Genomic DNA, 17,899 nt, shown 5'->3' on the forward strand with positions numbered 1-17,899 from the left:
ATGAAACCAAAATAGAACTGTTTGGTAGAAACACAACTTGTCATGTTTGGAGGAGAGAGAATGCTGAGTTGCATCCAAAGAACACCATACCTACTGTGAAGCATGGGGGTGGCAACATCATGCTTTGGGGCTGTTTCTCCACAAAGGGACCAGGACGATTGATCCATGTACAGGACAGAATGAATGGGGCCATGTATCGTGAGATTTTGAGTGCAAATCTCCTTCCATCAGCAAGGGCATTGAAGATGAAATGTGGCTGGGTCTTCCAACATGACAATGATCCCAAACATACCACCCGGGAAACGAAGGAGTGGCTTCGTAAGAAGCATTTCAAGGTCCTGTAGTGGCCTAGCCAGTCTCCAGATCTCAGCCCCATAGAAAACCTTTGGAGGGAGTTGAAAGTCCGTGTTGCCCAGCGACAGCCCCAAAACATCACTGCTCTAGAAGAGATCTGCATGGAGGAATAGGCCAACATACCAGTAACAGTGTGTGCCAACCTTGTGAAGACTTACAGGAAATGTTTGACCTCTGTCATTGCCAACAAGGGATATATAACAAAGTATTGAGATGAACTTTTGATATTGACCAAATACTTATTTTCCACCATAATTTGCAAATAAATTCTTTCCAAATCAGCCAATGTGATTGTCTGTATTTTTTTTTCTCATTTTGTCTCTCATAGTTGATGAGTCTACCTATGATGCCAATTACAGGCCTCTCTCATCTTTTTAAGTGGGAGAACTTGCACAATTGGTGGCTGACTAAATACTTTTTTGCCCCACTGTATCTGTTTGATTTTCCAATTACAATTATGTTTTATTAGGTTTTAACAGGAAATACAAGTGTATTCTGATTGCACACAAAAAGTTGTAAGAAATCTGAGAGATAATGTACACATACAGTATGGCAATAAGCAAAATAACACAAGTGAGATACAGTTTCAAGTGAATATTTAAGTGCACCTGGAAGCTCAAAAAATGAAGCAAAAAGATTGAAAAGTCTTAGGATCTGGTATTCCCAGAATCAGAGGGGAATTGGGGTTGAGAGAAAGAAAAAAGAGGGGGGTGATGTTGGAAGAGGAAGGGAGGAAGGAGAAAAGAGGAAGATGGAGGACAAGACAAGGGCATGGATTTAGATCCACAGTAGTTTAACTCCTAATGGCCATATTAGAATATATTTGAAGGGAATACAAGGTGGGAGTGAGGAGTGGAAGGCGTAGTGAGGACTTTTAGACCGGTGTTCAAATGTTTTAAAAAAATGGAGAAAAATCATGAAGGAAAAAGAATGGCAGCAGAGGGGGCAGATTGTAAGCTAAGTGGGGAAAAAAGGGAGTAAATAATGTGGCAAAAGGAACCCCCAGTCCCCTTTGGTGGGTTACTCACAGGGTTGTCAGACTTTTAGTTACAAGTTGGGTGATAATGAATCCATGAGCTCCACGCCTTGAGAAACCTGTAATGTGTCTCTCTGAGAATGATAGTGTTGATAAAAAGGCATTGATGCATCTTTTAACCTTGGTAAATTGTGTAAATAGTTTTTTTCCATGTGTAAGCTATTGTCATTTTGGAGTGCCACTACCTGTTTAATTTTTTAATAAACTCTCTGGTCTCTGGGTAAGATTGTGTGGACCTTCTTCTGATAAATTGCATTGCAGTGTGGCAAACTGTGGTCTAGAACCGACACCAGGATAGAAACATGGTATTTTTGTTGGTTTTCAGTTTTTTGTTACCTTGTACATTTAGTATTTCTAACTCTTTTGTTTGAAGTAGGATTGCTCCCATCTGCCAGTGAGCTGGAACCCCGCCTTTTGTATTACAGCTTGACTTGGTAAATTATCAGGTGCTGTATGTGCATAAGTTGGAGCTCCTTTTTCATAATTGGCTGCTGCAAGCTTGAGCACTACGTTATGTGCGAGACCAAGATTCCTGTAATCAGGAACCGTATAGCCCATGCGCATTTCCATGGAGTTCTCGATTAAGCCCCAGGCAATCGGTTGATCCAGCCCTTTTTTCCGGACACAGATGGTAGGTAAGTTCTGAATGCAACGTTCTATAAAGCGAAGACTTCTTTGGTTCATTCCAAATGCCCATTGACTGTTAACGAGTGGAGCTTCATGAACCAACAGTGGGGTGTACCACAATTCGTTTGAACTGTGTAAGGAGAAAGGGGAAAACTGTAAAGGACTGATTGTGATCTTCACTAGAAGTCTCTTTCACCCTCATTTTGTTTTATTAAAAGGTACTTACAAATGAGTTGGATGGGTCATATGTTTGGAAATGGTATGGCTAACTGTGGAAGAACTGCCAGTGGTGTGGGGAAAGCTTTAGTCTCAGAAGATGGATTAGGCCCAAACTGGGAGTCCCATTATCCTACATTTAGATGATGATGTTCCTCTGCTTATGGGCATCAGTACAGACCACAGCTGGTAACTCCTGGCATTAGCCTAAATACTCTGGCTAATCAATACGATTTTTGGATTTCTAGGCTGTTGGGAATTCCCTCTACCCTATTTCTGTGACTGGATTTCTGTAGTTCTGTGATATCAGCATCAGTACCACAGTAACACAACAGACTAAAAGCAGAGGTCCACACTGCAGGGTAGAAGAGCACTCCTTCGCCTCTCACACTTCCATCTGGACAATGACTTGACATGCATGTCCAAATGAAAATGGAGCCTAACGCTATTGCTGGAATCTCTGCAGTAGAAGTAAGGGGGGTTGAGGGCAGCATGCTGGGCTGTAATGATTAAACCTGAATTAAACCTAATGACTGTCCCTGCCTACTAGGTTTGCACCGATATCAGTATCGGTGCAGATACTATGCATTGTTATACTTGAAATTGATACCTACAGGTGGTTCTTTCAGCTGTCAGCAGGATTCTCCACTGACAGCTGAAATGTAAACAAAAAAAGCAGGCAAAAAGAAAAAAAAAAACCCTGCAATTACTGGTTGTTAAGGAGCTGGCAACCGCATCCTTAACAACCAATGACTCATTCAGCCATCAGTCGGGTTCCCCTGCTGACAGCTGCAGTGTAAACAAGTTCTGGCAATTGGAGCTGTGAAAAAAAAAAGCAGCCTGGCAATGTTTATCAACAACATTGCTCAGGCTAAATCAGAAAGATAAAAAGAAACATTGTTTCATTTTTTATCTGTTTATTCACCTACAGATCAAAGAAATGAAGTCTATCTTCAGATGAAAACAGTTAAACCTGTCAAGTAAAAAAAAAGTAGTTTTTTTTAAATTAAATATTCTTCTGTTTAACCCCTTATTACCCCTTAATTTACTCTAATCAGCCCTAAATAACTTCTTATTCTCCTTCTCCATTTAATTATTATTTTCCTGTTGATTTTTTTTTGTTCATTTCTGTTTTATAAACTATTATTTTTTTTGTTTTTGTTTGTTAATATGTTTACATCTTTCACATATATTTACACATTTCACATAAAAAAGTGCAAACTTTAAAACAATAAATGTAGTTAATTTGTAAATAACTTTCAATGCTTTGTATCAGAATCAAAATTTTAGTGTCATTTTAAACAGGACAAATTACAGAATAAAATGTGCACATTTTATGTGCAGTAACAATACAAATTTTTAAACTAACATTGCTCAAAAAAGAAAAAGTGCTTTTTATAGTTTTGCTACATTTAATTGTCTAAGGATTGTAAAAAAAAACAAAAAACCCATCATTGTTGCCAGACAGCATTCACCAAAGTAACGCTGTGTTTGTCCTTGAAAAAAAACAATACATGTATTATCTTAAATTAAGACAAAACTATCACCAAATAAACAGGCCCATAGCAGAAATGTAAAAATTGCTCTGGTCCATAAGGGGTGAACAGGTGGGGGAGACAAAATGGTTAAGGAGCGAGGCCACCACATCCTTAAACAATCCTTCATTCAGCTGTCAGCGGGGTTGCCCTGCTGACAGCTGAAATTTAAACAAAACAGTTGTTGGCAGGTATCGGTAATTGGTATTGAGTATAAAAAAAAAGTATTGGTACTCATCCTCACTGTAAAAAAAGTGGTATCAGTTCATCCCTAGATTGTAAGTAGAGATGAGCGAATTATTCAAAAATTCGATTCGGCTGATTCGCCGAATTTGAGGAAGAAATTCGATTCGATGCAAATTTATTCGCTGCGAATTTAACTTATAAAAAGGGTTTCTAGGCTTCAGAGAGCCTTTATATTAGTGCAGAACACTGTACCTTTAATTTAAATGCCCTTGGAGATGAGGAAGGAGAAGGAGAAGGAGAAGAAGGATGAGAAGGAGAAGGAGAAGGATGAGAAGAAGGAGAAGGATGAGAAGAAGGAGAAGGATGAAAAGAAGGAGAAGGATGAGAAGAAGGAGAAGGATGAAAAGAAGGAGAAGGAGAAGGAGAAGGATGAGAAGAAGGAGAAGGATGAGAAGAAGGAGAAGAAGGATGAGAAGAAGGAGAAGGAGAAGGATGAGAAGAAGGAGAAGGATGAGAAGAAGGAGAAGGATGAGAAGAAGGAGAAGGATGAGAAGAAGGATGAGAAGAAGGAGAAGGATGAGAAGAAGGATGAGAAGAAGGAGAAGGATGAGAAGAAGGATGAGAAGAAGGAGAAGGATGAGAAGAAGGATGAGAAGAAGGAGAAGGATGAGAAGAAGGAGAAGGATGAGAAGAAGAAGAAGGATGAGAAGAAGAAGAAGGATGAGAAGAAGAAGAAGGTGAGAAGAAGGAGAAGGATGAGAAGAAGAAGAAGGATGAGAAGAAGAAGAAGGATGAGAAGGAGAAGAGGGATGAGAAGAAGAAGGATGAGAAGAAGGAGAAGGATGAGAAGAAGAAGAAGGATGAGAAGAAGGAGAAGGATGAGAAGAAGGAGAAGGATGAGAAGAAGGAGAAGGATGAGAAGAAGGAGAAGGAGAAGGATGAGAAGAAGGATGAGAAGAAGGAGAAGGAGAAGGATGAGAAGAAGGAGAAGGAGAAGGATGAGAAGAAGGAGAAGGATGAGAAGAAGGAGAAGGATGAGAAGAAGGATGAGAAGAAGGAGAAGGATGAGAAGAAGGATGAGAAGAAGGAGAAGGATGAGAAGAAGGATGAGAAGAAGAAGAAGGATGAGAAGAAGGAGAAGGATGAGAAGAAGAAGAAGGATGAGAAGAAGAAGAAGGATGAGAAGAAGAAGAAGGATGAGAAGGAGAAGGATGAGAAGAAGAAGAAGGATGAGAAGAAGAAGAAGGATGAGAAGAAGGATGAGAAGAAGGAGAAGGATGAGAAGAAGGATGAGAAGAAGGAGAAGGATGAGAAGAAGGATGAGAAGAAGGAGAAGGATGAGAAGAAGGAGAAGGATGAGAAGAAGAAGAAGGATGAGAAGAAGAAGAAGGATGAGAAGAAGGAGAAGGATGAGAAGAAGAAGAAGAAGGATGAGAAGAAGAAGGAGGATGAGAAGAAGAAGGATGAGAAGAAGGAGAAGGATGAGAAGAAGAAGAAGGATGAGAAGAAGGAGAAGGATGAGAAGAAGGAGAAGGATGAGAAGAAGGAGAAGGATGAGAAGAAGGAGAAGGAGAAGGATGAGAAGAAGGAGAAGGATGAGAAGAAGGAGAAGGAGAAGGATGAGAAGAAGGAGAAGGAGAAGGATGAGAAGAAGGAGAAGGATGAGAAGAAGGAGAAGAAGGAGAAGGATGAGAAGAAGGAGAAGAAGGAGAAGGATGAGAAGAAGGATGAGAAGAAGGATGAGAAGAAGGATGAGAAGGAGAAGGATGAGAAGAAGAAGGATGAGAAGAAGAAGAAGGATGAGAAGAAGGAGAAGGATGAGAAGAAGAAGGATGAGAAGTAGAAGAAGGATGAGAAGAAGGAGAATTCCAAGCCGGCAAAAAGTGTATCTGCAGAGCTCCGCTAAGTGTATCTGCAGAGCTCCGCTATTTCTGACAGTTCTCTGACATTCACATTTACAGCGGTTGAAACATTGTATCTATTTGTTTCCATAAATGGAAACAAATAGATACAATGTTTCAACCGCTGTAAATGTGAATGTCAGAGAACTGTCAGAAATAGCGGAGCTCTGCAGATACACTTAGCGGAGTTCTGCAGATACACTTTTTGCCGGCTTGGAATTCTTCTTATTTTCATCCTACTTCTTCTTCTTCTTCTTCGTCCTCATCCTCAGAAGAAGAGGATGAGGATGAGGATGAAGAGGAAGAAGAAGAAGAAGAAGAAGAAGAAGTAGGATGAAAATAAGAAGGATTCCAAGCCGGCAAAAAGTGTATCTGCAGAGCTCCTCTATTTCTGACAGTTCTCTGACATTCACATTTACAGCGGTTGAAACATTGTATCTATTTGTTTCCATAAATGGAAACAAATAGATACAATGTTTCAACCGCTGTAAATGTGAATGTCAGAGAACTGTCAGAAATAGCGGAGCTCTGCAGATACACTTAGCGGAGCTCTGCAGATACACTTTTTGCCGGCTTGGAATTCTTCTTATTTTCATCCTACTTCTTCTTCTTCTTCTTCTTCTTCATCCTCATCCTCATCCTCAGAAGAAGAAGAGGATGAGGATGAGGATGAAGAGGAAGAAGAAGAAGAAGTAGGATGAAAATAAGAAGAATTCCAAGCCGGCAAAAAGTGTATCTGCAGAGCTCCTCTATTTCTGACAGTTCTCTGACATTCACATTGACAGCGGTTGAAACATTGTATCTATTTGTTTCCATAAATGGAAACAAATAGATACAATGTTTCAACCGCTGTAAATGTGAATGTCAGAGAACTGTCAGAAATAGCGGAGCTCTGCAGATACACTTAGCGGAGCTCTGCAGATACACTTTTTGCCGGCTTGGAATTCTTCTTATTTTCATCCTACTTCTTCTTCTTCTTCTTCTTCATCCTCATCCTCATCCTCAGAAGAAGAAGAGGATGAGGATGAGGATGAAGAGGAAGAAGAAGTAGGATGAAAATAAGAAGAATTCCAAGCCGGCAAAAAGTGTATCTGCAGAGCTCCTCTATTTCTGACAGTTCTCTGACATTCACATTTACAGCGGTTGAAACATTGTATCTATTTGTTTCCATAAATGGAAACAAATAGATACAATGTTTCAACCGCTGTAAATGTGAATGTCAGAGAACTGTCAGAAATAGCGGAGCTCTGCAGATACACTTAGTGGAGCTCTGCAGATACACTTTTTGCCGGCTTGGAATTCTTCTTATTTTCATCCTACTTCTTCTTCTTCATCCTCATCCTCAGAAGAAGAAGAGGATGAGGATGAAGAGGAAGAAGAAGAAGAAGAAGAAGAAGAAGAAGGATGAAAATAAGAAGAATTCCAAGCCGGCAAAAAGTGTATCTGCATATATTTATGGAAACAAATAGATACAATGTTTCAACCGCTGTAAATGTGAATGTCAGAGAACTGTCAGAAATAGAGGAGCTCTGCAGATACACTTTTTGCCGGCTTGGAATTCTTCTTATTTTCATCCTACTTCTTCTTCTTCTTCTTCTTCATCCTCATCCTCATCCTCTTCTTCTTCTGAGGATGAGCATGAGGATGAAGAAGAAGAAGAAGAAGAAGTAGGATGAAAATAAGAAGAATTCCAAGCCGGCAAAAAGTGTATCTGCAGAGCTCCGCTAAGTGTATCTGCAGAGCTCCGCTATTTCTGACAGTTCTCTGACATTCACATTTACAGCGGTTGAAACATTGTATCTATTTGTTTCCATAAATGGAAACAAATAGATACAATGTTTCAACCGCTGTAAATGTGAATGTCAGAGAACTGTCAGAAATAGCGGAGCTCTGCAGATACACTTAGCGGAGTTCTGCAGATACACTTTTTGCCGGCTTGGAATTCTTCTTATTTTCATCCTACTTCTTCTTCTTCTTCTTCATCCTCATCCTCAGAAGAAGAGGATGAGGATGAGGATGAAGAGGAAGAGGAAGAAGAAGAAGAAGTAGGATGAAAATAAGAAGGATTCCAAGCCGGCAAAAAGTGTATCTGCAGAGCTCCTCTATTTCTGACAGTTCTCTGACATTCACATTTACAGCGGTTGAAACATTGTATCTATTTGTTTCCATAAATGGAAACAAATAGATACAATGTTTCAACCGCTGTAAATGTGAATGTCAGAGAACTGTCAGAAATAGCGGAGCTCTGCAGATACACTTAGCGGAGCTCTGCAGATACACTTTTTGCCGGCTTGGAATTCTTCTTATTTTCATCCTACTTCTTCTTCTTCTTCTTCGTCCTCATCCTCAGAAGAAGAGGATGAGGATGAGGATGAAGAGGAAGAAGAAGAAGAAGAAGAAGAAGAAGAAGAAGTAGGATGAAAATAAGAAGGATTCCAAGCCGGCAAAAAGTGTATCTGCAGAGCTCCTCTATTTCTGACAGTTCTCTGACATTCACATTTACAGCGGTTGAAACATTGTATCTATTTGTTTCCATAAATGGAAACAAATAGATACAATGTTTCAACCGCTGTAAATGTGAATGTCAGAGAACTGTCAGAAATAGCGGAGCTCTGCAGATACACTTAGCGGAGCTCTGCAGATACACTTTTTGCCGGCTTGGAATTCTTCTTATTTTCATCCTACTTCTTCTTCTTCTTCTTCTTCTTCATCCTCATCCTCATCCTCAGAAGAAGAAGAGGATGAGGATGAGGATGAAGAGGAAGAAGAAGAAGAAGTAGGATGAAAATAAGAAGAATTCCAAGCCGGCAAAAAGTGTATCTGCAGAGCTCCTCTATTTCTGACAGTTCTCTGACATTCACATTGACAGCGGTTGAAACATTGTATCTATTTGTTTCCATAAATGGAAACAAATAGATACAATGTTTCAACCGCTGTAAATGTGAATGTCAGAGAACTGTCAGAAATAGCGGAGCTCTGCAGATACACTTAGCGGAGCTCTGCAGATACACTTTTTGCCGGCTTGGAATTCTTCTTATTTTCATCCTACTTCTTCTTCTTCTTCTTCTTCATCCTCATCCTCATCCTCAGAAGAAGAAGAGGATGAGGATGAGGATGAAGAGGAAGAAGAAGTAGGATGAAAATAAGAAGAATTCCAAGCCGGCAAAAAGTGTATCTGCAGAGCTCCTCTATTTCTGACAGTTCTCTGACATTCACATTTACAGCGGTTGAAACATTGTATCTATTTGTTTCCATAAATGGAAACAAATAGATACAATGTTTCAACCGCTGTAAATGTGAATGTCAGAGAACTGTCAGAAATAGCGGAGCTCTGCAGATACACTTAGTGGAGCTCTGCAGATACACTTTTTGCCGGCTTGGAATTCTTCTTATTTTCATCCTACTTCTTCTTCTTCATCCTCATCCTCAGAAGAAGAAGAGGATGAGGATGAAGAGGAAGAAGAAGAAGAAGAAGAAGAAGAAGAAGGATGAAAATAAGAAGAATTCCAAGCCTGCAAAAAGTGTATCTGCATATATTTATGGAAACAAATAGATACAATGTTTCAACCGCTGTAAATGTGAATGTCAGAGAACTGTCAGAAATAGAGGAGCTCTGCAGATACACTTTTTGCCGGCTTGGAATTCTTCTTATTTTCATCCTACTTCTTCTTCTTCTTCTTCTTCATCCTCATCCTCATCCTCTTCTTCTTCTGAGGATGAGCATGAGGATGAAGAAGAAGAAGAAGAAGAAGTAGGATGAAAATAAGAAGAATTCCAAGCCGGCAAAAAGTGTATCTGCAGAGCTCCGCTAAGTGTATCTGCAGAGCTCCGCTATTTCTGACAGTTCTCTGACATTCACATTTACAGCGGTTGAAACATTGTATCTATTTGTTTCCATAAATGGAAACAAATAGATACAATGTTTCAACCGCTGTAAATGTGAATGTCAGAGAACTGTCAGAAATAGCGGAGCTCTGCAGATACACTTAGCGGAGCTCTGCAGATACACTTTTTGCCGGCTTGGAATTCTTCTTATTTTCATCCTACTTCTTCTTCTTCTTCTTCATCCTCATCCTCATTCTCAGAAGAAGAAGAGGATGAGGATGAGGATGAAGAGGAAGAAGAAGAAGAAGAAGTAGGATGAAAATAAGAAGAATTCCAAGCCGGCAAAAAGTGTATCTGCAGAGCTCCTCTATTTCTGACAGTTCTCTGACATTCACATTTACAGCGGTTGAAACATTGTATCTATTTGTTTCCATTTATGGAAACAAATAGATACAATGTTTCAACCGCTGTAAATGTGAATGTCAGAGAACTGTCAGAAATAGCGGAGCTCTGCAGATACACTTAGCGGAGCTCTGCAGATACACTTTTTGCCGGCTTGGAATTCTTCTTATTTTCATCCTACTTCTTCTTCTTCATCCTCATCCTCATCCTCAGAAGAAGAAGAAGAGGATGAGGATGAGGATGAAGAGGAAGAAGAAGTAGGATGAAAATAAGAAGAATTCCAAGCCGGCAAAAAGTGTATCTGCAGAGCTCCTCTATTTCTGACAGTTCTCTGACATTCACATTTACAGCGGTTGAAACATTGTATCTATTTGTTTCCATAAATGGAAACAAATAGATACAATGTTTCAACCGCTGTAAATGTGAATGTCAGAGAACTGTCAGAAATAGCGGAGCTCTGCAGATACACTTAGTGGAGCTCTGCAGATACACTTTTTGCCGGCTTGGAATTCTTCTTATTTTCATCCTACTTCTTCTTCTTCATCCTTATCCTCATCCTCAGAAGAAGAAGAGGATGAGGATGAAGAGGAAGAAGAAGAAGTAGGATGAAAATAAGAAGAATTCCAAGCCGGCAAAAAGTGTATCTGCATATATTTATGGAAACAAATAGATACAATGTTTCAACCGCTGTAAATGTGAATGTCAGAGAACTGTCAGAAATAGAGGAGCTCTGCAGATACACTTTTTGCCGGCTTGGAATTCTTCTTATTTTCATCCTACTTCTTCTTCTTCTTCTTCTTCTTCTTCTTCTTCTTCATCCTCATCCTCATCCTCTTCTTCTTCTGAGGATGAGCATGAGGATGAAGAAGAAGAAGAAGAAGAAGAAGAAGAAGAAGTAGGATGAAAATAAGAAGAATTCCAAGCCGGCAAAAAGTGTATCTGCAGAGCTCCGCTAAGTGTATCTGCAGATCTCCGCTATTTCTGACTGTTCTCTGACATTCACATTGACAGCGGTTGAAACATTGTATCTATTTGTTTCCATTTATGGAAACAAATAGATACAATGTTTCAACCGCTGTAAATGTGAATGTCAGAGAACTGTCAGAAATAGAGGAGCTCTGCAGATACACTTTTTGCCGGCTTGGAATTCTTCTTATTTTCATCCTACTTCTTCTTCTTCTTCTTCTTCTTCTTCTTCATCCTCATCCTCTTCTTCTTCTGAGGATGAGGATGAGGATGAAGAAGAAGAAGAAGAAGAAGAAGAAGTAGGATGAAAATAAGAAGAATTCCAAGCCGGCAAAAAGTGTATCTGCAGAGCTCCGCTAAGTGTATCTGCAGAGCTCCGCTATTTCTGACTGTTCTCTGACATTCACATTTACAGCGGTTGAAACATTGTATCTATTTGTTTCCATTTATGGAAACAAATAGATACAATGTTTCAACCGCTGTAAATGTGAATGTCAGAGAACTGTCAGAAATAGAGGAGCTCTGCAGATACACTTTTGCCGGCTTGGAATTCTTCTTATTTTCATCCTACTTCTTCTTCTTCTTCTTCATCCTCATCCTCTTCTTCTTCTGAGGATGAGGATGAGGATGAAGAAGAAGAAGAAGAAGAAGTAGGATGAAAATAAGAAGAATTCCAAGCCGGCAAAAAGTGTATCTGCAGAGCTCCTCTATTTCTGACAGTTCTCTGAGAACTGTCAGAAATAGAGGAGCTCTGCAGATACACTTTTTGCCGGCTTGGAATTCTTCTTATTTTCATCCTACTTCTTCTTCTTCTTCTTCATCTTCATCCTCATCCTCTTCTTCTGAGGATGAGGATGAAGAAGAAGAAGTAGGATGAAAATAAGAAGAATTCCAAGCCGGCAAAAAGTGTATCTGCAGAGCTCCTCTATTTCTGACAGTTCTCTGAGAACTGTCAGAAATAGAGGAGCTCTGCAGATACACTTTTTGCCGGCTTGGAATTCTTCTTATTTTTATCCTACTTCTTCTTCTTCTTCTTCATCCTCATCCTCATCCTCTTCTTCTTCTTCTGAGGATGAGGATGAGGATGAAGAAGAAGAAGAAGAAGAAGAAGTAGGATGAAAATAAGAAGAATTCCAAGCCGGCAAAAAGTGTATCTGCAGAGCTCCTCTATTTCTGACAGTTCTCAGAGATGCACTTCGGATGCACGAATCGAATTTTCCCCGATCGTCCGATTTTCATCCCCTCTACAGCCGGCAAAAAGTGTATCTGCAGAGCTCCGCTATTTCTGACAGTTCTCTGACATTCACATTTACAGCGGTTGAAACATTGTATCTATTTGTTTCCATTTAGGATACAGATGTTTTTATTCTTCATTTATGGAAACAAATAGATACAATGTTTCAACCGCTGTAAATGTGAATGTCAGAGAACTGTCAGAAATAGCGGAGCTCTGCAGATACACTTTTTGCCGGCTGTAGAAGGGATGAAAATCGGACGATCGGGGAAAATTCGATTCGTGCATCCAAAGTTGGCTAATATTCGGATTCGGATTCGAAACGAATTCCACTTCGCCTGGTTCGATTCGCTCATCTCTAATTGTAAGCTCGAAAGAGCAGGGCCCTCGAACCTCTCGTGTATTTTTTTGTTCTGTCCCCCACTATAATGTACAGCGCTGAGCAAACCTTCTGGCGCTATATAAATACTGTATAATTATAATAATAATACTGCTATTGTCCATTTGCTACTCATGTCTTAGATAGGTACATAGTCTGGCTGAAAAAATACAAAAGTTATAACCCTATACCCACAGTTTATCCAGAGGAAGGATAAAAAACCCAGCAAAGCATGATCCAATTTGCTCCTGCAGGGTAAAAAATTCCTTCCTGATCCCCCTAGAGGCAATTGGATATTCCCTGAATCAACTTTACCTATAAATGTTAGTTTCCAGTTATATTATGTGTATCTAAGAAATAATCCAGGCCTTTTTAAAGCATTCCACTGAGCTGGCCAGAACCTGCTCTTGAGGGAGTCTATTCCACATTTTCACAGCTCTCACTGTGAAGAAACCTTTCCGTGTTTGGAGATTACATTTCTTTTCCTCCAGATGTAAAGAGTGCCCCCTTGTCCTCTGTGTTGACCTCAGGATGAATAGCTCTACACTGAGTTCACTATATAAACCACTGATGTATTTATACACGAAGATCATATACCCCCTTAATCTCCTCTTCTCAGGAGAGAATAAATTCAGTTCATCTAATCTTTCCTCATAGCTGATCTCCTCCATACCTCATCAGTTTGGTTGCCCTTCTCTGTACTTTCTCCAGTTCCCCAATGTTCTTTTTGTGAATTGGTGCCCAAAACTGAACTGCATATTCCAGATGAGGTGTTACTAATGATTTGTAGGGGCTAAATGATATCTCTCTCTCTCTCTCTGGAGTCTATACCTCTTTTAGTACAAGAGAGGATTTTGCTCACTTTAGAAGCCGCAGCTTGGCATTGCATGCCATTAATAAGCTTGTGATCTACCAGAACTCCCAGATCCTTCTCCACCATTGATTCCCCCAGTTGTATCCCCCTAGTACGTATGATCCATGCATATTTTTAGTCCCAAATTGCATAACCTTACATTTATCATCATTAATCCTCATTTGCCACATAGTTGCTCAATTACACAGTGCATTGAAGTTGGTTTGTAAGTTGGAGACCTCCTGTAAGGACGTTATTCCACTGCACAACTTGGTGTCATCTGCAAAGACTGAAATGGGATTTTTAATCCCAGACGCTATATCGTTTATAAATATATTAAAAAAGAAGGGTCCCAACACTGAACCTTGGGGTACACCACTGACAACCCTAGACCTACTTTCTGAATACAATCTTTTAGCCAGTTTTCTACCCATTTACATACAGATTTTTCCAAGCCTGTAGACTTTACCTTACACATTACCATTACTGGGAACTGTCTTGGCACAACTGCCCATTTGTAACCCACAAAGTTGTTACCCACATTGCTGTGTTTTCATTTGCGTGAGTTTGGGATTAAGTTGATGCTTTATGTTTTGAGGATTTGTGTGAGTGTGGGACTAAATTGGTGCTGAACTTTTTGAGGATGTATTACCATATTCCACCTCCCATCCTTTAATCCTTGGCACCATGCAATGGTAGAGTTTATTGATGCCACTGTCACCGACACCAATGAAAGGGTTTATTTGTATGGTGATGACCTGAAGTTTATAAAGTCTTTATATGTAATGATGTCATCATGACTGCTTTCACCCCATAGTTATGCCTTTTTGCCTGCTTTGCTGCTCACGTAGGTGAAATATTTTCTCCCTGGGCACGTGTCCTGACCTGATCATCACCTGTTAGGTCAAATTTTTTTCCCTGTTTTTGATCCTGCATGAGCTGTGCTGCAAATTGGTATGATCAACTGGATGGAGAGACCACAGACACATATTGTATTTTGTGAGGTTGTTGGATAACTGCTGATTTGCAACCATAGGCGGACTGACAACTCATGGGACCCCCGGGCAATAGGGGATCATGGGGCCCCTGTGTCCTTGCCCAAACTCAAAAAAGCCTATGAAAAAGGTACCAGGGGCATCTCATGGGGCCCCCTACTGACCCCAGGCCCTCGGGCATCGCCCGAGTTTCCAAATGGTCAGTCCGCCCCTGTCTGCAACCCACAGTTTTAGTCAGTTAAAAAATGGTCAAAATATAGTGCATATTGACTAAACCAATCAGAGCCATTTAAAATCTCCTGGCTGATCAAAACTGAGCAACATTGGAAATAGAAAAATTCCCTTCAAACTGACATACAGTATGTATGGCTAGTATGCATTGTGTTTTCACTGCATTTTAGTATGTCTTGTGGTGGTCACTTGAGAGATAATTAGGCCAGATACTGTACATACAAGGGTCGTGTCTGTATCCACAAATTTGATGGAGATAGGCATCTAAAGGAACCACTTTTACCCAATTTCCAGTTTGGTGAGGACCAAAATAAAATCAGGAAAAAAGACATGCATATTATAAAAGGGATAGTCACCTTTAAAGGCATTCCATCCTCAGGACCCCTTCTCTCACCTTGGTATTGTCACTGTAAACCCTTCTTACACCAGCCTGTATTGAAGCAACATAGTGCCACAGATACAGCCATGTAAAGGTTTCTGGGAATGGTGTTCAGTTCAAAATTGAGGTGACAATAATAAACCCTTTCATTGGTGTCGGTGACAGTGGCATCAATAAATAATAAACAAATCCCTCTTTGGTGTCAATGGCTATTTCAACAATAACACCCCTCCTTTATTGGTCAGTGCCTGTATCAAAGGTAATAGTTCCCTTTAATGGTGTCCGTGGCAGTGGCAGCAATACTGGTGTAAGTCACAATGACAGCAAAAATTATCCCTCATCATTGGTGTTCAGTGGCAGTATCAGCACTGAATATCCAATACCTTAAAGCAGAGTTCCACCTGAAAAAAAATAAATAAAAGACAGCAGCTACAAAAACTGTAGCTGCTGACTCTTAAAATACAGCCACTTACCTGTCCCTCGGTCCAGTGGTGTCCTCACCACAGTTGGTTTCACCGGCCATCTTCTCTCCCTGGTGCCGACATCCTCAGTGTGGGTACCCGGCTATGACAGTGCTGCGCTTTGTGAGTGGTCCCGTAAACTTCTGGGACCTGTCACGTGTCCCAGAAGACTACAGGGAGGGAGGACAACTTCCACTTCCGATCACCTAGGCGCAGCAGAAGTGGGAATGGGTACCTGTCAAATTTGGGTATCCGCTCCCCAAAGGTGCCAATCCTTAATGGGGAGCAGGGGACAAAGGCTTAAAGCGGAACTTCCCCATTTGGGTGGAGCTCTGCTTTAATTGGTTTGGAGTGGCAGAGTGTCAGGACCCGGGCCTGAACCTGTAACCTCTGCTGTTTCTGCTGATGTCTCTTCTTGCCAAACCACCAGGGATGCTGGATAGCACCCTGGACAATTCCTTGGATGATCCTCCCTTGAAGTTTGTTTCTCATGAACCTTGAACCCTTTGCTCCTCCCATGAACTTCCTGATTTAAGCCACGCCTTTGCACCTCCTGTTTGCCAGATTATTGTGCTGTCTCCAGTCAATATCTCTGGTCTCTCCTGCTGCTGCCCGTATATACACTACCACTTTATCTGCTACTGGACCCCTGCTTGCTCACCTCCTGGTGGGGAGATCCTGAGGATCGCGAACTGGTGCTAGCACTCAGCAAAACCAATCTCTACCATCAGGAACACCGGTTAGTGCTTAGACCCCGCACCTCGGGTGAGCCGACGTCATCCACCAGGGTGACCTGCTGCTGCACTTATCCAGCCGGTCAATGGCAGCCTCTCTACTGCTATGCTACTGGTTTCCTAGCCTGTCCATGACACAGTGTCAGCAATAAATACCCCCCCCCCCCTTCATTGGTGTTCAACAATAGCAATAAACTTTCCCTCCCCTTCATTGAAGTCAATGGCAATAGCAGCAATAAAATCATTTTTGGGGTTTAGTTGAATTAGAAAAAATACATCTTTAATTGGTGTTTAGTAGTTACTCCACTGAACACACACAACTGTTTTCCCCTCACCATCAGATCAGGACTTCACTACACCTATCGAGTTTAGGGATCGGTAGGTAACTTCACCCAACAGACAGTGCCAGGTGGTGTGCACATTTCAGTTTTCAGGGGTAATCAAAAGCCTTTGAAGGCTGGAGTTTCTTGAGAAAGGGTTTCTCCCCCCCCCCCCCTCCAAAAACCAAGTTGGATTTTCTCCTTCTCCTTTTTTACGAGGCACGGGAGAAGACAAGTGCCAGCTAAGCGAAACAGTTAAAATTACTTTAATGGAGATAAAAAAGAAATAAGCTCACAAACAACAGGAGTAAAATTCAAGCATGTAGCACAACAAGTGGCCAACACAAGTCCCGGTCCCAGTCCGCCAGATGGTAAGAAACTGCGGTCCAGCTCATCGGTAGCCCCTGAGACTACCAGGGATATCTGATTCTCATGGAATTCTGAGGCAGATGTGACGCCACAACTGGACGTGATGGGGAAATGTGCTCCTTCCTCTGTCCTGAAAAACGGACCATGACTTGTTTGACGAGGATTGTCACTTGTAGTGCTACATGTTTGAATTTTACTCCTTTTGTGAGTGCATTTCTTTTATCTCCGTCAACTGCTTGCCCGCCACCCTATAGTAGAAGTACTTCTACAGGGTGGCAGGCCTATGCAAAATCATGTGTGTATATATATATATATATATATATATATATGTGTGTGATTTTCATTTCTGGGTAGGGTGCACATGCATGCTCCACCCTATCCATACTGCTATTGGCAGCTACGGATGTCAATCACCTGGTCCCAAACGGAGATTCCCCGCTGGCACCCAGCGACTGACAAGTAAAACTGACAGCGGAGAGACCTATGTCTCAACAACACAGGTCTCTCTCCTGTCAGCAAGAATATGCTGCTGTGTATTATGTAAAACAGTTAACCCTTTGATCGCCCCAGATGTTAACCCCTTCCTGCCCAGTGTCATTAGTACAGTGTCAGTACTTTTCATTAGCACTGATCACTATATTGGTGTCATTGGGATGTCAGTGGCAGTTAGTCAGTTCCTCCCCAGTGTCAGAATGCCCGCCGCAGTCCCGCTATAAGTCACTGATTGTCGCCATTACTAGTATAATAAAAAATTTTAAATACCAGGATGTACAGTATACTGCCATTTGTAGATGCTATAACTTTCACATAAACCAATTAATTTACATGTATTGGGATTTTGTTCAGCAAATTCATATAGCAGAATACATTTTGGCCTAAATTTATGAAACAATTAG

At 41.0% G+C, this 17,899-nt stretch overlaps 1 protein-coding gene across 3 annotated transcripts in view; it reads right to left on the bottom strand.

Annotated features, from left to right (window-relative positions):
* Positions 1-17,899, bottom strand: part of LOC149457450 (glycine N-acyltransferase-like) — a 121,809-nt gene that overhangs the window by 52,529 nt on the left and 51,381 nt on the right. Inside the window, exon 7 of one of the 3 annotated variants that reach the window (XM_089683659.1) lies at positions 763-2,147. The exons of 1 other annotated variant lie outside the window; for it this stretch is intronic. In XM_089683659.1, coding sequence (XP_089539785.1) covers positions 1,745-2,147 — 403 coding nt within the window. In that variant the 3' untranslated portion in view covers positions 763-1,744. Of the gene's footprint in view, positions 1-762; positions 2,148-17,899 lie in introns of those variants that run through there. One more of the 3 variants, XM_089683658.1, reaches the window with a different exon arrangement.

This window comes from Staurois parvus, unplaced genomic scaffold (genome assembly GCF_062004578.1).
Source record: "Staurois parvus isolate SC_StPar_1 unplaced genomic scaffold, SC_StPar_1.0 ptg000320l, whole genome shotgun sequence".
In the NCBI taxonomy this organism is placed as follows: domain Eukaryota; kingdom Metazoa; phylum Chordata; class Amphibia; order Anura; family Ranidae; genus Staurois; species Staurois parvus.